Source organism: Empidonax traillii, unplaced genomic scaffold (genome assembly GCF_003031625.1).
Source record: "Empidonax traillii isolate 1590-97213 ecotype Southwest subspecies unplaced genomic scaffold, ASM303162v1 scaffold343:size799674, whole genome shotgun sequence".
Classification (NCBI taxonomy): Eukaryota; Metazoa; Chordata; class Aves; order Passeriformes; family Tyrannidae; genus Empidonax; species Empidonax traillii.
The window spans coordinates 576,737-580,767 of record NW_020955536.1 but is presented as its reverse complement, the minus strand read 5'-3'; the positions used below and the strand labels follow the sequence as shown (position 1 = coordinate 580,767).

The 4,031-nt window shown below is 37.9% G+C and overlaps 1 protein-coding gene across 1 annotated transcript in view; it reads left to right on the top strand.

Moving 5' to 3' along the window:
* Positions 1-4,031, top strand: part of SORCS2 (sortilin related VPS10 domain containing receptor 2) — a 241,126-nt gene that overhangs the window by 151,250 nt on the left and 85,845 nt on the right. The window contains exon 8 of the mRNA XM_027892263.1: positions 2,319-2,408. Coding sequence (XP_027748064.1) covers positions 2,319-2,408 — 90 coding nt within the window. The remainder of the gene's footprint in view (positions 1-2,318; positions 2,409-4,031) is intronic.

The following is a 4,031-nucleotide window of genomic DNA, read 5'->3' as shown; positions in this document are numbered from 1 at the left end:
AAAAAAAAAAAAGTCATCTTTAGTTTGTACAACCAGTTGCCCTTTAACTATATGAAAATTTCCAAGCGGATTGTGTGGTTCAAAGTTACTTTCTATAAATACTCTTGTGTGTTAAGCAAAATGCAACCCATTTGTTCTTCTGCTTACAATCTCTTTTGGGTTCTTTCTAGTATCTTGGTAGAACAAAAAGGACAAAAAGGTTCTTGATAAAAGCATCTGAGGACAACCACTGGAGACTGGTTGCACAGCTTCCTCATAAGGATTCTCCTCTGAAGAGGTTTTGCCAGCAAAACAGTGAAATGGTCATAACTGTGATCTTGTAGTAAACTAGTACAGAATCATAGAATGAATTAGTTTGGAAAAGACCCTTAAGAATGAGTCCAACCATAAACCTAACACTGCCAAGTCCACCACCAAACCATGGCCCTAAATGCCACACCTACAACTCATGGTGGTCCAAATTAGATTGGGGTTATTTCATTCCCAAACTACAGGGCCTGTGTGCAGAAATATGGGCTGGAACTTTGTCAGGCTTATGGCACCAGTACAGCTCAAGCACACTTGAAAATTTTGGTTTGTGTGCTTGGCACTAGTTGTGATTTGAATCTATCAGAGCTGCAAACTTCTCAAAGAAGTTATGTCCTCCTTGATTTGTTAGATTTTACTGGGGAAGTTGCTTGTGGTTGGCTATCATTTTCTCCTTAGTTTGATGTGATTTGTTTGCTGCAAGGCTTGTCTATTTATTGACTTTTGCAGGAAAGCAATATTGTGACAATGGATAGGTCTCCCCACCACTGCCTCAGTGTGCATCTGAATGGCTTCCTTGCAGCTTTCCCGCCTTGGGGCTGTTTCTTCCACAAGCATCTGTAAATTAGGGTCACAAAGGATCTGTCCTCCTCTTGTTTGTCACAGCAGTTTCAAGGGCCTGCATAGCTTAGAACAATTAGCACTATAGAGAAACAGAAAAAATGGCTTTGGGAAAGAATTTTTGGGTTAAAATAGGCATTTTTTATATCATATCTAGCACTCGTGGCACTCATTTTGCTCAAAGGTGTTATTATCTGTGGCTCCCCCCAGGCACACTCTAAAATCCATTCAGTGGAGTGTAGACAGAGAGAACTGTTTCTCACTACGTGAAATTACAGACTGCTGTGCTCAGCAAAACATTGTCTTCTTCCTAGTTAAGCGTTTTGTTTTGCTGAATGTCTTGTACAGCTGCAGCTTGAGCTGTTTTTCCATCTCATGCCAGGCATGAGCAGACACAAAATGGAAGTGCAATGTGGCAATGTACATGTAAGGAACAAACAGTTGCTACAATCAAAAGGATGCCACTGGTAATGTAGTCTCTATAGATTTGACACGTGCTGGTGTCAGTAAATGAGATGTTCGTGTGTTCCACATAGAGGGGAAACATCTCCAGTCTTTTGCTTTCAGACTTAACTGCAGTGAACCACACTATGTAACGTAAATTTTATTGCTAAGTTGGTTTGCAGTTAACCATATCCGTGTTACTGGACGTTAGAAGATAACTCTGGGATCGGACAGACACATCTGAAGTGCAACCACCCCAGAGGTGTGATGTAGTATTTACCTGTTCCAGTGAAACCTCACAGCAGCTGTATATCTGAGAAACGACATGCTTTTGAAACCATTTGGAAATTCTTTTATCATGACACTAAAATATTGCTGTATAAGTTATACTCAGACCTCTCTATCTAAGCATATAATTGTGTCTTCAGAACATATCACTGAGTTTAAAACTGGCCAACCAATGGATTCAAAATTGCATCCTTATCTTCCATGTGACATGTCAGCATCTTGCACTGGGAAATGTTTTATCCTGTATAGAAAATATTAGTCAGATATAGTAAATGCTTTACATAACATTAGCATGATTTATTCAGTGATTTGTGCTCTGCTTTGAAGTGTGCTGTGGAGTACTACTTGCCCTCGGGGTACCTGCTGTTCATGGCCAGTGTACCTCCTCTCTGCCTCTCACCTAAAGGGTGCTGCTGCCCTGACTTCTGCAATAGGGCAAAGATGTGGGAGGCCACTGGGTGCAAAGATATTGGTAAGGAGTGGGGACAGTGAGATGCTGAAGTCTCAGGTATCACCCAAAACTGCTGAAATGGCAAAAGAAGGAAGTAAATAGCCTTTTTCTTCCTAAAGAAAAGAACAGTTTGCCGTGCAGATTATTTGCATACAATAAAAGTAATAGGGATACATTTCAGTTGCAGGTTAAGAGAAAAAGTTCCATCTCAGATTCTTTAGATTTAGCATAAGCTATCACAGGGTTCTGTTGTTTTTCCGTTGTACAGACAACATCAGCAAATCGGACCAAGTATTACGTGTCTTACCGTCGAAATGGCTTTGTACAGATGAAGTTGCCAAAATATGCATTGCCAAAAGTAAGTATAAATGTTTTTCTTTCTCTTTCTGCATTTGTCATCTTATCTTTCTACCTAAATTGGCTTTAGTCTTCTCTTTTTTAAACCTCATTTATCTGAGATCACAGTTTCTGCTTGTGAGGATTTCTGAATCCCATTTGTGGTATGTTCTTGTCTTTATTTTTATTCTATTAATGTAGTATTTGTAAACTGTAGAGGACAAGAACATGCAGTAGCTTATTTGTCATCAGTTACTGCAACAGTTTTTGGGCTTTGCTTCTGTGATGCAGTGCTACACACACAATGGCAATGTCATGGTGTAGAGCAAGCATTCTTTCAAGAACCAATTACAGTTTAATTCCACATGTTGTTTTCTGGTATAAGCATGAATAGTAATATAAGAGAATTTTGCCGCTTGATGGTGCTCTATTTCACTAAAGAATCCTAATATGGACTTTCATTGCTTAATTAAATTGCAAGACTTGTTGAGAGGTTCTTTCAGCCTAACATAACTTCCTAGTGACAGGGTTTCTATATTTGCATAGTAAATCAACACTTTAACACAGACAGATACTTAAATATGGTCTAACTGATGCAGTTGAATTTTTTGTGCTGCATACACTGTATTTCCTAACTTTATAGTTAGAAGGTAGAAGGCTTCTGCAGTCCTGGAGAACAATGACTGGGAATTTTTAAAGAGCCAGCTGGATAAAACCCTCAGTAACCTGGTCTGGCATCACAGCTCACCCTGCTACCAGCAGGAGGTTGATCTGGAGGTCTCCTGAGGTTCTTGCTTTTTCATGAGATTCTGTGTAATTCTGTCACTTACTCAGAAGAGAACTAAAACATGTTTTCTTTTCGTGCTCTGAATTGCACAGTTTTAATTCATTGTGCATCTAATGAAGGACAGTAGAGTACAATGTATTTCCTTCTGCTGCTATTTGAAACCAAAGAATGTGCTTAATATCAGTTTTTTCATGTTAGATTTTATTTTTATGTCATTCTATACTGTGGTTTGAAGACTTCTGGTTTTAAATGTACAACATATCAACAGAATCTCAAGTCAAATCCTCAGAAACTAGTTGAACAAGAATCTAAAACCTGGATATGCTTCTAGAAGCACTATAGAAATGACTTTCACCTATTTATCTCTCCATCTGTGTTGTCAAGAAATATATACCAAAGGACTGGTATACAGATCAATCCTTCCGCAAAATTATTTCAGTGTTTTTAAGGCCTTCAAAGTAGCCTTTATAGTTTCTTGGAGGAAATTGTAATTAGGAAAACAGCAGGAGAATATCCAGTTTTAAATGTTAAAGAATAAAAAATGAGGACACCCTGAGGGACTACAGCCCATGGATCCCCATGCTGGGGCAGAAGAAAACAAGTAAGGAGCAAGGCAGGAAAGCAAAGAGTAAAAAAGGAGCTTCTGACATATTCAAAAAGTGTCAGTCACAGCTCCCTGGTATTTCTGTCAGATGAAGTCTGGATTGTTTGAAATAGTGCAGCATGCTGGATTCTTTGTCTTGGAAAATATATTTTTTGTTTATTTGTCTTTTTTTTTTTTTTTTTTTTTTTTTTTTTTTTTTTTTTTTTTTTTTTTTTTTTTTTTTTTTTTTTTTTTTTTTTTTTTTTTTTTTTTTT